A 16,797-nucleotide genomic window follows, 5' to 3' on the forward strand; every position below is an offset into this window, starting at 1 on the left:
GAAGCATGGACAACGTATTTACCATTACCTCACCGGGACCGTTCGATTTCGAGCCAAGCTCGTGGCCAGCATGGATAAAAAGATTCGAACGCTTCAGAATGGCGTCTGGATTGATGGAAAAAGACGGCGCATATCAGGTGAATACTCTCATTTACACAATGGGGGACAAGGCTGATGACATCCTAAGTTCATTGCAACTAACAGAAGAAAAACAAAAGGACTATAAGGAGGTAAAAGAGGCTTTTGATGGACATTTTATCGGAGTGCATAATGTTATTTATGAACGAGCCAAGTTTAATAAGAGATGTCAGGAAGTTGGCGAATCTGCAGAGAATTTTATCACCGCTGTGCACAAGCTGGCTGAACACTACAACTACGGCCTCTTACGCGAGGAGATGATCCGAGATAGGATTGTTGTCGGCATACGTGACGCCAAATTGTCTGAAAGATTGCAACTTAACCCAGCGTTGGATTTACATACGGCCATTGTTCAAGTGAGGCAGCACGAGGTGGTGAAAAAGCAACAAGCTGTCCTGCGGTCAGCTGAGTCACCAGGGCAAATGGATGCAGTTTTTCATAACTATAAGAGACAGGCTCATAAAAATAAATCTTGGCAACGTGCCAACCCTTCTCAGCCTCATGCTACCACGACAACGTCCAAACAATGTGGAAAGTGTGGCAAAACCCCAAAACATTCATGGACTGAGTGCCCAGCTAAAGATGTTGAGTGCAGAAAATGCCATAAAAGGGGACACTTTGCGAAAGTGTGCAGATCGGCTCCAAAGCTGGAATCCATTGAGGAGGACGCAGCTAGGGCTTATCTAGGAACTATTGACCACCCACATTTGTCGACATGGACAGAAATACTTACCATAAACGGCAGCCCGTTGCGTTTTAAGGTGGATACTGGCGCGTCTGTGACTGCTATCCCAGAGACGGAATATGTACGGGATCGATATGGCAAATACACAGCGCCACAAAGACCACTGCTGGGGCCCGCCAATCAACCTCTGGATGTTAAAGGGCAAGTGAAGGCTGTCATTCAGAGAGGCAACAGAAGGATTGAGGAGGAGGTGTTCATTGTGAAGGACCTGAGCACACCCTTACTGGGCCTCCCTGCAATTCGCAGACTGCAGATGATTCCACAGCTTCATAGCATAGACGATGCAGAGGCATACTTCCGCTCAACCTACCCAGATGTCTTCACAGGGCTAGGTAAACTTAAAGGAGAGTACAAAATTAAGCTGAAAGATGATGCAACACCCTATGTTCTCTCTGCTCCGCGTCGTGTAGCCATTCCCCTCCGCAGCAAAGTGAAAGAGGAATTGGACCGGATGGAGAAGATGGGGGTCATAGGCCGCGTGGAAGAACCAACTGAATGGTGCGCAGGCATGGTCCCTATTGTGAAAACATCAGGGAAAATACGCATTTGTGTAGATTTAACACATCTGAATGAGAATGTCATCAGGGAGAGGCTCATCTTACCGGCAGTGGATGAGACGCTGGCCAAGCTAGAAGGAGCCAGGATCTTCACAAAGCTCGACGCGACATCAGGCTTCTGGCAGGTACCGCTACATAAAGACTCAATGCTGTTGACCACGTTCATCACACCAGAGGGACGCTATTACTTCAAGAGGCTCCCTTTTGGAATATCTTCGGCTCCAGAACATTTTCAGAAGAGGATTTCTCAGCTGATTGATGGTATTGACGGAGCCCTGTGCCATGCTGATGATGTCCTTGTCACGGGAAAGGATCGAGCAGAGCATGACGAACGGCTGCACAAAGTGCTACAGAAATTCAGAGAAGCTGGACTTACTCTAAATGAGAAATGCCAGTTTGCTAAGGGTGAAATTCGATTCCTGGGCCATGTCATAAACTCAACAGGCATCAGAGCAGACCCAGATAAAATAAAAGCGATCCTGGATATGCCTGAGCCGAAGGATGTGGGGGACGTTCGCCGTTTCATGGGCATGGTGAATTATGTGGGCAAATTCTCACCACGTCTGCCTGACCTGACAAAGCCCATCCGTGACCTGTTAAAGTCAGAGAACAGCTGGATATGGCAGGCACCCCAACAGAGAGCGTTCCAGGAGACGAAAAAGGAACTAGGGTCAGAGACTGTGTTAGCCCAATACAGCCCGAGTCACGAAACCATGGTATCAGCTGATGCTTCTTCCTATGGACTGGGAGGGGTGTTGACACAAAAACAGCCTGACGGTGAATGGAGACCTGTAGTTTTCATTTCTAGAAGTCTGACCAAGGCCGAATCGCAGTACGCCCAAATAGAAAAAGAGGCTCTAGCTGTGACCTGGGCGTGTGAGCGCCTGCGAGGATACCTGAGTGGGCAGGATTTTACTATAAGGACTGATCACAAGCCACTTATAACCCTCCTGAAGTCCAGAGCACTGGACGACCTCCCTCCAAGGATTATCAGATTCAGGCTTAGATTGCTAAGATTTAATTTCAACATAATCCATGTCCCAGGCAAAAACTTGATAACCGCTGATGCCCTGTCGAGAGCGCCTCTTCCAACCACGGCTACGGAGGCAGAGCAAGACCTGGAAAAAGAATGTAAAGCGTACCTGGACAGTGTAGTAGAAAACCTCCCAGCCACACCGACAAAGCTGGAACAGATTAAGAGGGCGCAAACCTCAGACAACACATGCAAACGTCTCAGTCACTACATTGCAAATGGCTAGCCCGAACACAGACGAGATGTACACGAGCTGCTGCTGCCCTACTGGCAGGACAGGTCAGTTCTGCACGATGGAGGATTACTCATGAAAGGTGAGAGACTCATAATACCTGAAAGCATGAGACCTGATATCCTGCAGAGACTTCACCAGGGACACCAAGGCATCAACAAATGCCTAGCTAGAGCTAGAGAATCAGTCTGGTGGCCAGGCATCACGTCTGCTGTGAAACAGATGGTGGAGAGATGTGAGATTTGCGCACGGGAAGCTCACACAGCAGTCGAGCCCCTGCTCACTACCGACCTCCCAAACAGACCATGGCAGAGAGTCGCGGCAGATCTTTTCCAATGGCAGAATGGGAATTACTTAGTCATGATAGACTACTTTTCTCGTTTTATTGAAGTTTGCAACCTACCTAACAGCACATCTGCAAAACAGACTATTGCAAGAATTAAAGCTGTGTTTGCTAGACATGGATGCCCAGAAGTGCTTGTCACGGACAATGGCCCACAATTTTCCTGTCACGAATTCGCTCTGTTTGCACAAGAGTATGACTTCAGGCACGTGACAAGCAGCCCCCGTTATCCGCAGAGCAATGGGGAGGCTGAACGGGCCGTCAGAACAGTGAAGTCCCTTTTGGAGAAAGAGGGAGATTTCCATAAGGCTCTGTTGGCCTACAGGGCCACCCCATTGGCACATGGGAGCTCCCCAGCACAACTACTGATGGGGAGGAGAATCAGAACACCAGTCCCTGTGTCACCGGAGCAGTTACAACCAAAGTGGCCGGATCTCAAGACATTCAGAGAAAAGGACACTGCCTTGAAACTGAAACAACAACAAACGTTTAACCGGAGACACCGTACTCAAACTCTGCCACCTCTTCAGCCCGGACAGCAGGTGTGGATCAGACCCACACGCACCAGAGGGACAGTTGTGGGACCTGCACCTACACCGCGCTCATATGAGGTGGAAACCCCGGAAGGAGGACGGATGCGGCGCAACCGTTCACAACTCAGAGAGGTACCAGTACCTCCAACATCAGGTGAGGTGACGACGACTAGGTCAGGGAGACTGTCCAGGGCTCCTGAAAGACTGGACCTTTGAACAGTATACACACATGCACATCACGGTGGACAAGGAAGAAAATAAGACATGTTAAAAAGAAAAAAAATAGTCACAATTTTCCTGTTTGAAAGTTGAAATGTTATTAGGAAAGGCAGGTTCTGGTTGTTGAAAACTAAAGGTTTAAGTAATAGCCACAGTGAAATGGAATGTCTTCGGTTAGCCGCTCAGGTTACGTCCATTGATGAATATATTACAATGATTTGAAGTTCTGCCAAATCGGTTAAACGTTTATCTAAAAGGGGGAGATGTAATGGCATGTTATGGCCACTTGGTGGCACTCTGGGTTTGAATGGAAAAATGTAGAAGAACAAGAAAAAGTTAATAAAGTTATCTAGTTACATCCTGATCGTTGTGTCCTTGAATATAGAGAATAGAGGAACAATACATTCCTCTCTATGTTTTGTACTCAGCTGACTTTTCATGCTATCTCTAAAGGAATGAAAGATTTTTTCCAAGCACTAAGCTCACTTAGCTGATTGCTCCTTCCTGTGTTTCCAAAAAGGCCAAAGTAAATAACCCAGTCCTTCTTTTCACTGTAGACAAGCCATGATCTGCTTCTCTGTTCTCCATTTTTCATTTGGATGAAATAATAGCTGCATGAATCATGACAGCAGACAAGATAGAGGAGAGCAGGAGGCGGGGTTACCAATCTACTCGCTCTGGAGAGCAGAGTTCGCTGCTTTTAGATGTTGTCTCCAAAGTCTCCAGTAGCAGAAAAAAGTCTCTAGATTTGGCGCTAGGAGCTTTTTAGAAATCAAAGTGCTAGAGGGGTCTGAAAAGTGGCTAAATATAGCGACTAAAGCGCTAAGTTAGCAACACTGCTCTTTGCATGGTTTGTTTTCAAATGGTTTGCTGCTGTCTGTTTGGACCTTTCTGAACATGTGCAGCAAATGGACTGATCCAATATGGTGGACACTGAAGGGGGGGGCTGAGACACACTTAATATTATCAGCGTTCTGATGACATTTTAGCAAAAGGATTTTTATCAAAACCATAATTAATGTGCACAAATAAGGAATTAACCATACATGGAAGTTTTATGGGGCCCCCAGAAACTTGGGGCCCTGGGCTTTCAGAGCATTGGGGCTTCTCTGAAGTGACTACATCTGATCTTAGAACATGAACCAACTGACTTTTGCTTTGGTTATGTAGAATAAAAAATCTAACTGAAAAGGAGAACCGTGTTTTGATCCAGTTCTACTTTTTGTAACCGTGAAATGGAACCAACAGACCTGCGTCCTGCTGCAGTCTGTAACCCCTGGATGACGTTCCTCCTGCCGCCTTCCTGCTCCGATCTTCCTCCTTCCTGCTGGGATCTTCCTCCTCTGTAGGTCCTACCAGCCACAAGGTCACAGTGTGTTTTTAATTGTGGTGCCCCCCTCCCAGCCCCCCCAGCCCAAATGATGAACGACTGCACCTTGTGAAAAGGGCCTTCTCCAATAAACAAGCTTATCTGTCCTCTCTCCCTCCCGCTGCAGCCGGTGAATAATGAGCTCTGGGTATCACTGTTAATCACTATAATTGTTAATGTTAAGAGGGGGCCGCTCGCTGACTGCCCAGCGCCTTTATTGATTTCATTTTTTTTACATTAAAATGCTGCATGCCTTTGTCAGAACGCTGGGTCACCATCACCCACCACTCCCCCCCAACCCTGGAGAGAAGCTAATTAGTTATTTAGCGGCTGTGTGTGACGGTGTATGAGGGGCTAAAGCCTGTTATCAGTAGCCTGATAAAGGGAATTGGTTGTCCCACAGTAGCTGTGAGAGGCTAGAGCTGATAGCAGTGTGGCTATTATAGAGACGACCCCCCCCCAACACACTAACACGTCTACACACTGGGCAAAACACAAGCATGTACAGACATTTTGGCTCATAAACACGCCTCTTTCAATTGAATTCTTGGTCAAATATTCGTCCTGAACCGTTTTCTGCACTTTCTGTTTCTCGTGTTACATTCAGACCGCATTAGATAGGCTCAGCAAAAAGCTGCTGCTGCTCCTGTGTTCAATGCCAGAGGGCTGCTTTGCTATATTTGCTGTGATCAGCGGGTAAAAAGTAGTTTGAATCTATATTGAAGTGAGAAAGTCCTCCTGGAAACATCGTAAATGCAGTCAGTTCATCCAGATTACCATCCTGCCTTCAAAGATTATTTCTCTGTGGGAGCCGCTCAGACCCCCACATAGCGGCGGGGCGCTGTCACTGGGAATCCCCAGCAGCAGCTGCCTCAGTCAAGGAGAAGTGGGTGGAGAGCTCTTCTCCAAGCTCTTCTACAATTCTGTGATATATCTGCTCCAGAGACCATGGACGACTGCTTTTCAAGGTGCATTATGGGAAATTTCAAGTCCACTACTTTTTCATTCAGTAGCGTTCTCGTGTGCTCGTGTACTCGTGAGACGTCATCAGCCTCATCCCGAGTACCATTCCAATTCTCAAGAACGCCAGATCGAGAACGCATCAAATCCCCGGATGTTGTTCTCACCCCGCCCTCTTTATCGAGCATGCATCAGAGCAGACTTGTGCGTTCTTCAGACTGACCGCTTCCCCAGAATGCCCCGCGGCCGCAGCTTGATTCCAGACAGCGCTCAAGTTAAACATTCCCTTTTCTGCTACTGTTGTTCTTCAAAAGTACGTTTTGAAATCGTTTGAGGCGATAACATTATACATTTAAGCCTCCCTGTGTGGCCTGTTTACAGAGTTAGTGCGAAATTAAAAAAAAAAGTCTGACATTGAGCCGACCAGAGTGACCAGCAGACCTCCGAGGGTAACCGCAGCCAGGGCTAAATTTACCCCGTCTGTAGTGCACTTCTCTCGGTCTAGTTATGTGTGAACTACCGCTCGTTCTGATGGCGGTTTTTTGCGGTTCGGTAATTGTTTTTAATGTTTTTTAAGCTTTAGAAATTAAAAATATTGTTTTTAAAATGTTTTGTGTAGGGAATAAATAGTTTGGACTGTTAAAGAAATGCTAAAGAACGTTGCATGTGATGACGTCACGAGTACGCTTCTGTTCCAATACGCGAGCACGTGCTTGCGTGCTCGCGTTCTCGTCAAGTCCGATCTTCCTGCATTCTCGCCAAGAACGGACTTGACGAGAACGCGAGTACGTACTCTCATGAATTGAGAAACGGCCCCTGACAGTCATTTAAATGGTGTAACCATGATATAGTTCCCTATAGAGGGATTAGGGCGGACACTTGGACACAGCCTTGGCCTTTAGATAGACTTTGGTCGTAAATCTCTTGCCTTGTAATTTTATACCCATCTGACTTGTAATGGACTTGAACCTATTTATGTCAAACAGGTTCTTTTACCCAAGTCTGAAGTTTGATGCAGCTGTTATTTCAGACCCGAACATCTGTTTCACTAATCCTGTATCAAACACTGATGGTCCGTAGGCATGTCTGAGCTACACCACAGCCAATCACATGGCATTTGGCATTAGAAATAGCTATTTACTTTAGCTTGAATTGGCATTGTGGCTGACAAGATTTTGATTGTTAATGAGATATGTACATTTTTACGTGTGAATCTTTAAAAATTATATAACTGAATTGTTTTCTGAACATAACAGGGTGAACATAATAGTAACAATAGTAACATTACGAATATAAAGTTGTGATATTATTAGTATAAAGTTGAAAAATAATGAGAATAAAATCATCAAAACAGAATCCATTTCAGAAAGAGAGGTTGGAGCTCTGTCCAGCAGATGACGCCTGACCAGCTTCACCAATCAGTAACCTGAGTCCACTTTGACATCCTACCCAGTGTGATGATGCTGCTAAAAGATTTCCTGATTTGTCAAACCGATGCTAAAGTATAACTTAACAAAATTCTGTTCTTGTAATATTATGACTTTATTCTTGAAATAAAAAAAAACACACAAAAAAATCAGTTTCCTTAATTTCCCTCCATGGCAGCTCCTTGGCTTTGTTCTCACACTAAATGTGGATGTTTGACTCTGAATTGATCCATTAACATCTGGATTCATCGGTTAACATCTGGATGTTTGGCTCTGAATTAATCCTTTAACATCTGGATTCAACCATTAATATCTGGATGTTTGGCTCTGTATACATCGGTTAACATCTGGATGTTTGGCTCTAAATTCATCCATTAACATCTGGATGTTTGGCTCTTAATTCATCCTTTAACATCTGGATTCATCCATTAATATCTGGATGTTTGGCTCTGTATAAATCCGTTAACATCTGGATGTTTGGCTCTGTATACATCCGTTAACATCTGGATGTTTGGCTCTAAATTCATCCATTAACATCTGGATGTTTGGCTCTAAATTCATCCATTAACATCTGGATGTTTGGCTCTTAATTCATCCTTTAACATCTGGATTCATCCATTAATATCTGGATGTTTGGCTCTGTATAAATCCGTTAACATCTGGATGTTTGGCTCTGTATACATCCGTTAACATCTGGATGTTTGGCTCTAAATTCATCCATTAACATCTGGATGTTTGGCTCTAAATTCATCCATTAACATCTGGATGTTTGGCTCTTAATTCATCCTTTAACATCTGGATTCATCCATTAATATCTGGATGTTTGGCTCTGTATAAATCCGTTAACATCTGGATGTTTGGCTCTGTATACATCCGTTAACATCTGGATATTTGGCTCTAAATTCATCCATTAACATCTGGATGTTTGGCTCTAAATTCATCCATTAACATCTGGATGTTTGGCTCTTAATTCATCCGTTAACATCTGGATTCATCCATTAACATCTGGATGTTTGGCTCTAAATTCATCCATTAACATCTGGATGTTTGGCTCTAAATTCATCCATTAACATCTGGTTGTTTGGCTCTGTATACATCCGTTAACATCTGGATGTTTGCCTCTGAATTCATCCTTTAACATCTGGATTTATCCATTAATATCTGGATGTTTGGCTCTGAATTCATCCATTAACATCTGGTTGTTTGGCTCTGTATACATCCGTTAACATCTGGATGTTTGCCTCTGAATTCATCCTTTAACATCTGGATTTATCCATTAATATCTGGATGTTTGGCTCTAAATTCATCCATTAACATCTGGATGTTTGGCTCTGAATTCATCCATTAACATCTGGTTGTTTGGCTCTGTATACATCTGTTAACATCTGGATGTTTGGCTCTGTATACATCCGGTAACATCTGGATGTTTGGCTCTGAATTCATCCGTTAACATCTGGATGTTTGTGTCTGAAAGAGATGGAGAGATGATGATGGAGATGAACGGTACAGGGGTGGGTGGGAATTAAAGCAGAATGTTGTCCCGTTGGTTAATGGTGAACTCAGATTAATATTTACATCACATGTTTCTCCTTTTGCCTCCATCAGTAGTTTCCATTCACTGTTTTCAGATCAAATGATCTTTTATCTTTATTATTATATAAATTTTTATTTTATTTATACTTCTCAAACAGTCCAACCACAGAAATTCCAGATCTTTTTCTGGTCCTTTAATTCTGCTGCTCTGCTCTCAGTTCTTAAACTTTATAATCCATTTTTAGGAATGAACACCTTCTGACAAGAAGACAGTTCTGCTTATGTTGCATTATTGGGGGGAGAACTGATGCACAGGGGGACTGCTTCAGGTTTACGAGGATCTTTTAGGATCATTTACTGAAGTTCAGAAATTTGGTTGAATCTGCTGTGGCATATTGGTAGGAGGAGGAGGAAATTACGATTAGAATTGGAAAATGTTGATGCATGAGGCCCAATGTCACCATGATGAAACATGATGGTGGCAGCATCATGCTGCGGAGGTGCTTTTATGGGGCAGAAACAGTTCAGCTTTTCAGAGCTGATTTCTGAAGCTGAGGACCATCAGGAGGAGAACCGGCTAGGCTGGGAGAGACGTTGGCTTCCAGCTGAACAACCAGCCAGATAAACAATGGATGGATTACATCACAGGAGCGTAATGTGTCAGAATGGTCCAGTCAAAGTTCAGACCTAAAATCAGAACATACAGCAGGACTTGAACGTCGCTGTTCTCAGACGCTCTCTGCAACTGAGCTCCAACTGCCGAAATGTTTCACCTTCAGTCAAAGATTGAGTCTGGATCCAAATTTATGCCACAACTTAAATATTTCCATTTATAAACAAAAAAAGGGAATAGCAGACCAAGATGTTCAACTTCTGAAAGCAGGAAAACTGTAGTCTGGCTCTGGGTTTAGGTGCGTTTTTCGGTGGACTCAGTAGATGAATGTTGAGATAATCAGAGAAAATCTAACTTAAAGGCATAGTGGAGGATTTTCATGCATTTTTTTAATAGACCAACCCTGTACCCGCTCCCCTCTGGAGAGTGGGTACAGGGTCGTGTTTTGCAGAAAGTAATGCCGTCGTCACTTCTTGCCTCCATGATCTAAGCTTAATTACTTTCAGGGACCTATTGTCACAAACTGTGGTTGATGCAAAGCAGGGACCTGATGATCCGCCACACTGTGGGCTGCTGTTCAGGAAAGAACCCTCTGGTGTGACGGTGAGCTGGACTTTCCTTCAGCATCCACTGGAACTTCCCCCAGAATGGCTCATGGCGGAGGCGTTCTGAGATCAGACCAGATCCCCTCTGCCCCAGGGCTCCCTGTCCCTCCAGCGTTGAAGAAGGATTGCCGTGCTGCGTATCTGCTGCCATTACTTCCTACTTACTTACTTACCTTCATACCACCTAAAAGCTCCAAAACTGGAAGATGCAGATTAACTGAATAAATGGGACTGATCTGCATTCTGAGAGCTGTGATGAGGGAGGAGTCAGCAGAGTAAAAAGTTCACCAAAGACTGAAGACCATCGGTCACATCATCCCAGATCACTTCCTCTATTCTCCGTGCTCCTCCTCCGTCCTCCTGCCCCCCCCCTCCCGCCCGGCCCGTCGGTCCGTCTTGGTGAAAGGCCAGTTTGAGCACAAAGGCTGGCGGTGCAGGTAGTTATAGAGCTCCATTGTCACCCAGCCGTTCTCTATCTGCTCCATCTTAATAAGAGCAGTCATCATTTAGAGTCTAAGTCGCTCTCAGCCTTCTCGCTTTAATTATGACATATCGATTGTCTCGTTAAGTCTAGTTTGGCTTAATGAAATCTATTGTAGCCTCTAATTCTGTCTTCCATTGTCCGGCCCTGCAGCACTGACTGGTAGATGTGGACCTGGGCTCTCTTTGTGTCGTATAATCGGACTCTGTGTGTGGCTCCTTCTCATGCCTGTTTGGGTCCCGGTTAATCTCCTCCTTGTGTGCTCTTTCAGGCGGTGTTTGCGTGGATCGCCGCGCTCCAGGCCCGAGTGTGTTTCTGCATCTGGAGTTGTGTTAGTCTTTGCATCGACGGGTCCCCGCTCTAAAAGGCGCCGCTGTCACCGTTTATCTGCTGCTTCCTGATTCCCTTCCATCGACTCTCAGCCAATCAATTCACTAAATGATGCAATTATACGCCCCCCCTCTCCTCACCCCCACATTTAAAGTTGAGAGGTTTATTTTGGATCAATCCCGACCACTTTGTGTGCAAATTACACAATTGCATTGCCTTCAGATTCTTTAGGCAGCCCAATTGGAGCGAGCCCTGGGTGTGAATGCCTAATGAGGGCCCCTGTCCTTCAAAAAGACTCTGTCGAACACAGATGGAGACAATTAGAGGAGGGAGGAAGGCAGAAAAACACTCATTCCTGCTTCTTTACTGTGTCCCACGGTTTAAAAAGTACGTTTGCATGACGATTTTCTACCATTTGCAGGTTTCTCAGGTCAACACAGAGCGGACATCAGTCCAATAAGTTACTGTCTGCATATTTCATAAGAATGTCTTTAAGTAAACTCACCTTGTTTGGCGACAGAACTAGCAAACATTTCTCCATTTGCCAGGAGAGGAAGGGAACGTTGCCTGGAAATCCCAGCTGATGCTCCTTTCTAAGCATAAAGGCAGCAGATCTGGTTATCTCAGAAACAATCTCAGTCTGACGTGTCACTGGAGGTCAATCAAAATGAAACTGATTTCCATGACAACCAACCACAACAGATTAAACACGGTTTAAATATTCACACAGCATTAGAGCCCAGAGGGCTGACCTTTGACCTTCCATGTTCCATGACTGTAACAGGACAAAAAAAAAAAAAACCCTCGGCTGCTAAACTTATATCGTTTTTTTGAATTTTTTTATTCCAGGTTGAGGGAAATCTGTTTGCTTCTCACTTCCAGCTGCAGCCTGCAGACGGACGGTTCAGCTGCCCTAAAAAATAAGAACAGTTATTTTATTAAACACCGACTATCAGGCAAACAGCAGCCTCTTCTATCCAGCAAAAGATCCCGGATTTGTTTCAGCTGGCCCTTTAGGGCCCATCGCTCACCTGCCGGAGAAAAACTGCACTACACCCTCAGTCCAGCAGGTGGCGGTAATAAAACCTCACAACTTTACTCCTTTCCTTGCTGTAGAGCTTGATCAGTTATTGTTTTGGTTTCTGCTGATGGATCCTGTCATCAGTTCTTTCATCAATAAGTCGAACTTGACTCATAAAAAGTTTCAATAATTAACAAATATTTTATTTTAGTTTCAAGCTGCATCTGTTTAAAAACTTTTGAACACAGATTTTCTTTCTCTGACAGGATCACTGTTTTTCTACTGCATAATTGCACCGTTTATATTAATGCTCCGAACCTTCAGATCAAGCGTTTTGCACCATGTCACACTTTTTACATTTGATCACTGTTACACTTTAAGGAATGGAAAACTGTACTAAATACTAAATAGTCAAAGTTTTTAAAAGTAGAATCCTTGATGCAGATGGAGGAGATACTTTAAAGCATCCTGAATGAATTGAAGCAGGAATATTTAAAGCTGCTAATGAAGCATTTTAATGAAGCTGGTTTCAGGTGAGAATAAAGTGTCCAGGTGTGAATCCAGGAACGGTTATTAGACAGCAGGCCTCTGAGCCTGAGCTCTTCAGAGATCCTCAGACCAGAAGGAGCTCTTAGTGAAATTATATCAGGGACATCTTTATTTCAGTGTTTTTTTCTTGGACGTTTTCCTCTTCAGAGCTCCTAAAGTGAAGCAGTGTGAAGCTGAGAGAAGCTGGAGTTCTTCTCTGGAGACCTGCTGTCTGATAATACTGAATATAAAAGTCGTACTGTTATTATCATGGAGATGAGATCCACTGTTCTCCTCCGGTTTCATCAGCTGCATCGAACGTCATTTATGGAAGATCCAGAAGATGTCATTTGATTGAATGTTTCCAGTATTATTCAGAGTTTGAAATGTTCTCCTTAAATGTGTTTAAATTCATAGGAGGAGAATCCGACCATGATGACGTCAGCATGAAGCGTCTCTATCTCCATATTTGGTCGTTTCTCCAAATCAAAGCTATCTACTCCAGCAGCCAATCAGAGTGAAGCAGATCATCATTAGATGATAAGGAAGAAAATCAGCTCCAAACATTTGATGCTTCGGGTAACTGATTAATAAATTCCTTTGAATGATTAATTGGGTCCAATAGACGAATCCACTTCACTAAAACACATCGTCTGTCAAACCAGGCTCCGACCAAAACATCTGGACCCTGATTTGATCCACAGCAGAGTTTGCTGGATTATTCATCGATTATAAGAAAGATTCTCCTCGGATTAGGTCAATAATCTGCATTTATGTATTTATTCCCCTAAAATAGGATAATCTGCTTGTAATAATAGATGAAGATATTTCATTTTTCTAGATATAAATCCTCTTATTTCGTTCCTTAGCTTCCTGCTCAAAGCGAGAGAAAATACAGCTTCCTCCTGGAAAAGGATTTCAGTGTATACCTTAAATACAGGGGCCATCACAGGGGCCAGATCAGGGGCCACACAAGGGGCTATACCAGGGGCCATATCAGAGGCCATACCAGGGGCCATACCAGGGGCCATATCAGGGACCATATCTGGGGCCATACCAGGGGCCATACTAGGGGCCATATAAGGGGCCATCACAGGGGCCATACCAGGGGCTATATAAGGGGCCATACCAGGGGCCATACTAGGGGCCATATAAGGGGCCATCACAGGGGCCATACCAGGGGCTATATAAGGGGCCATACCAGGGGCCATATCAGGGGCTATACCAGGGGCCATCACAGGGGCTATACCAGGGGCCATACCAGGGGCTATACCAGGGGTCACACCAGGGGCCGTATCAGGGGCTATACCAGGGGCCATACCAGGGGCCATACCAGGGGCTATACCAGGGGCCACACCAGGGGCCGTATCAGGGGCCATACCAGGGACCATACCAGGGGCAATACCAGGGGCTATACCAGAGGCCACACCAGGGGCCATACCAGGGGCTATACCAGAGGCCACACCAGGGGCCATACCAGGGGCCATATCAGGGGCTATACCAGGGGCCATACCAGGGGCTATACCAGGGGCCATACCAGGGGCTATACCAGAGGCTGTACCAGAGACCATACCAGGGGCCATATCAGGGGCCATACCAGGGACCATATCAGGGGCTATACCAGGGGCCATATCAGGGGCCATACCAGGGGCCGTATCAGGGGCTATACCAGGGGCCATCACAGGGGCTATACCAGGGGCCATACCAGGGGCTATACCAGGGGCCACACCAGGGGCCGTATCAGGGGCTATACCAGGGGCCATACCAGGGGCTGTACCAGGGGCCATACCAGGGGCCATACCAGGGGCTATACCAGGGACCATACCAGGGGGCACACCAGGGGCCATACCAGGGGCCATATCAGGGGCTATACCAGGGGCTATACCAGAGGCCACACCAGGGGCCATACCAGGGGCCACACCAGGGGCTATACCAGGGGCCATACCAGGGGCTATACCAGGGGCTATACCAGGGGCTATACCAGAGGCCACACCAGGGGCCATACCAGGGGCCATATCAGGGGCTATACCAGGGGCCATATCAGGGGCTATACCAGAGGCCACACCAGGGGCCATACCAGGGGCCATATCAGGGGCTATACCAGGGGCCATACCAGGGGCCATACCAGGGGCTATACCAGGGGCTATACCAGAGGCCACACCAGGGGCCATACCAGGGGCCATATCAGGGGCTATACCAGGGGCCATACCAGGGGCCATACCAGGGGCTATACCAGGGGCTATACCAGAGGCCACACCAGGGGCCATACCAGGGGCCATATCAGGGGCTATACCAGGGGCCATACCAGGGACCATATCAGGGGCTATACCAGGGGCCATATCAGGGGCCATACCAGGGACCATATCAGGGGCTGTACCAGGGGCCATATCAGGGGCCATACCAGGGACCATATCAGGGGCTATACCAGGGGCCATATCAGGAGCCATACCAGGGGCCGTATCAGGGGCTATACCAGGGGCCATCACAGGGGCTATACCAGGGGCCATACCAGGGGCTATACCAGGGGCCACACCAGGGGCCGTATCAGGGGCTATACCAGGGGCTATACCAGAGGCCACACCAGGGGCCATACCAGGGGCCATATCAGGGGCTATACCAGGGGCCATACCAGGGGCTATACCAGGGGCCATACCAGGGGCTATACCAGAGGCTGTACCAGAGACCATACCAGGGGCCATATCAGGGGCCATACCAGGGACCATATCAGGGGCTGTACCAGGGGCCATATCAGGGGCCATACCAGGGACCATATCAGGGGCTATACCAGGGGCCATATCAGGGGCCATACCAGGGGCCGTATCAGGGGCTATACTAGGGGCCATCACAGGGGCTATACCAGGGGCTATACCAGGGGCCACACCAGGGGCCGTATCAGGGGCTATACCAGGGGCCATACCAGGGGCTGTACCAGGGGCCATACCAGGGGCCATACCAGGGGCTATACCAGAGGCCACACCAGGGGCCATACCAGGGGCCATATCAGGGGCTATACCAGGGGCCATACCAGGGGCTATACCAGGGGCTATACCAGGGGCTATACCAGAGGCCACACCAGGGGCCATACCAGGGGCCATATCAGGGGCTATACCAGGGGCCATATCAGGGGCTATACCAGAGGCCACACCAGGGGCCATACCAGGGGCCATATCAGGGGCTATACCAGGGGCCATACCAGGGGCCATACCAGGGGCTATACCAGGGGCTATACCAGAGACCACACCAGGGGCCATACCAGGGGCCATATCAGGGGCCATACCAGGGGCCATACCAGGGGCTATACCAGAGGCCACACCAGGGGCCATACCAGGGGCCATATCAGGGGCTATACCAGGGGCCATACCAGGGACCATATCAGGGGCTATACCAGGGGCCATATCAGGGGCCATACCAGGGACCATATCAGGGGCTATACCAGGGGCCATACCAGGGGCCATACCAGGGGCTATACCAGGGGCCATACCAGGGGCCATATCAGGGGCTATACCAGGGGCCACACCAGGGGCCATACCAGGGGCTATACCAGAGGCCACACCAGGGGCCATACCAGGGGCCATATCAGGGGCTATACCAGGGGCTATACCAGGGGCTGTACCAGAGACCATACCAGGGGCCATATCAGGGGCCATACCAGGAACCATATCAGGCGCTGTACCAGGGGCCATATCAGGGGCCATACCAGGGACCATATCAGGGGCTATACCAGGGGCCATATCAGGGGCCATACCAGGGGCCGTATCAGGGGCTATACCAGGGGCCATCACAGGGGCTATACCAGGGGCCATACCAGGGGCTATACCAGGGGCCACACCAGGGGCCGTATCAGGGGCTATACCAGGGGCCATACCAGGGGCTGTACCAGGGGCCATACCAGGGGCCATACCAGGGGCTATACCAGAGGCCACACCAGGGGCCATACCAGGGGCCATATCAGGGGCTATACCAGGGGCCATACCAGGGGCCATTCCAGGGGCTATACCAGAGGCCACACCAGGGGCCATACCAGGGGCCATATCAGGGGCTATACCAGGGGCCATACCAGGGGCTATACCAGGGGCTATACCAGAGGCCACACCAGGGGCCATACCAGGGGCCATATCAGGGGCTATACC

The 16,797-nt window shown here is 47.5% G+C and overlaps 1 protein-coding gene across 1 annotated transcript; it reads right to left on the reverse strand.

The window, feature by feature from the left end:
* Window positions 1-10,639: 10,639 nt before the first annotated feature.
* Window positions 10,640-16,398, reverse strand: LOC119777238 (skin secretory protein xP2-like). Its single transcript, XM_038276069.1, has 7 exons — window positions 16,197-16,398; window positions 15,693-15,794; window positions 15,321-15,590; window positions 14,973-15,230; window positions 13,929-14,114; window positions 13,597-13,850; window positions 10,640-10,792 (listed from the first exon to the last, which is right to left on the reverse strand). Exons 1-7 carry the CDS (start codon window positions 16,396-16,398, stop codon window positions 10,640-10,642), a joined length of 1,425 nt encoding a protein of 474 aa, XP_038131997.1.
* Between the last annotated feature and the right edge of the window lie 399 nt (window positions 16,399-16,797).

The sequence above is a fragment of the Cyprinodon tularosa genome, unplaced genomic scaffold (assembly GCF_016077235.1).
Source record: "Cyprinodon tularosa strain WSP-4 unplaced genomic scaffold, ASM1607723v1 ctg992, whole genome shotgun sequence".
Classification (NCBI taxonomy): Eukaryota; Metazoa; Chordata; class Actinopteri; order Cyprinodontiformes; family Cyprinodontidae; genus Cyprinodon; species Cyprinodon tularosa.